Source organism: Aplysia californica, unplaced genomic scaffold (genome assembly GCF_000002075.1).
Source record: "Aplysia californica isolate F4 #8 unplaced genomic scaffold, AplCal3.0 scaffold00142, whole genome shotgun sequence".
Classification (NCBI taxonomy): Eukaryota; Metazoa; Mollusca; class Gastropoda; order Aplysiida; family Aplysiidae; genus Aplysia; species Aplysia californica.
The window spans coordinates 991619-992818 of NW_004797412.1; the positions used below are offsets into that span (position 1 = coordinate 991619).

Consider the following 1200-nt stretch of genomic DNA (forward strand, 5'->3'; position numbering starts at 1 on the left):
AGTTTTAATTTTAAAGACACACATAAATATATACGTTCACAGCAAGTGGTGTAAAAGTTGTTTTTAGGGGAGGGGGTGTCTTTTAATAGCGATTTACTGAGATAAGATTTCCACACAGACGTGAGACATCAACTTTAATTAGGAGCGAAGTACACCGGCAGAAATATAACCTTTTCGGTTTCCTTCCAAGTGTCAGTTTATCATCCTTTTTTAAAATTCTGATGTTGATATAATCCTGAAAAATGCACAGAAATATAACCTTTTTTATTTTCAATAAGCGTCACTTTATCGTTCTTTTTTTTTTATTCTGACGTTGATATAATCCTGACAACCATACAGAAATATAACCTTTTTATTTTCAATAATAGTCAATTTATCGTTCTTTTTTATTCTGACGCTGATATAATCCTGACAACAACTGCACAAAAATATTATAACCTTTTTTGTTTGTTCAATAAGTGTCAATTAATCGTTCTTTTTAGAATTCTGAAAGTGATATAATCCTGAACATAAGTATATAATATTATTGTACATGTGAACTAAAAAAACAAACAAAAAAACAAACTTTTTTTTTCGTCTTATTTTCTATCACAGTAGCACGTCTGCGATTAATACGCATTCTTGACGGAGTCAGGTTTCATCAGTGCAGTAAAAAATGAAAGGAACCTGAAAGTGTTGGGGAGTGAGCGCCCGCTCAATACACGTGTGAGTGTTACTTGTCGGGAATTCCGCGGATGACAAGGAAAATGACGCTTCAACAAAAGGTACTCACGGCTCTAGACAGGTGGTGAGGGGAGTGGCCTGAAGAAAGAAACACTCTTTAAAAAAACAAACATTTTACGTCAAACCTGAACCATAGACCTGGGGTGGAAGTGCTAGAGTGTCTTAGTTTCAGTTTCAGCAACCCTCCAAAAAAACTCGCGGTCCCCGCGTCAGCAACGAGAGGAATCAGAATCTGATTTTCAGTTTCAAGGAAATTCGGCCCGCAGAAGGAAGTGACGCAATCATGGGCAGGAGGAAAGTCATCAGATCCACTTTGGAAGTGGCACTGGAGGAGGTAGGGACGTGTGGTGTTTGCGGTCGTGGTGGATTTGTGGTAGAACCTAGACAGACAGACAGACAGACAGACAGACAGACAGACAGACAGACAGACAGACAGACAGACAGACAGACAGACAGACAGACAGACAGATTTTTACT

At 38.4% G+C, this 1200-nt stretch overlaps 1 protein-coding gene across 5 annotated transcripts in view; it reads left to right on the forward strand.

Moving 5' to 3' along the window:
* LOC101848347 overlaps positions 1–1200 on the forward strand; it is a 15191-nt gene that overhangs the window by 6118 nt on the left and 7873 nt on the right. For 3 of the 5 annotated variants that reach the window (XM_035969379.1, XM_005096934.3, XM_035969380.1), the window contains exon 2: positions 595–1057. In XM_035969379.1, the coding sequence (XP_035825272.1) occupies positions 1007–1057 (51 nt within the window). In that variant the 5' untranslated portion in view covers positions 595–1006. The remainder of the gene's footprint in view (positions 1–594; positions 1058–1200) is intronic. The other 2 variants (XM_035969381.1, XM_035969382.1) reach the window with 2 other exon arrangements.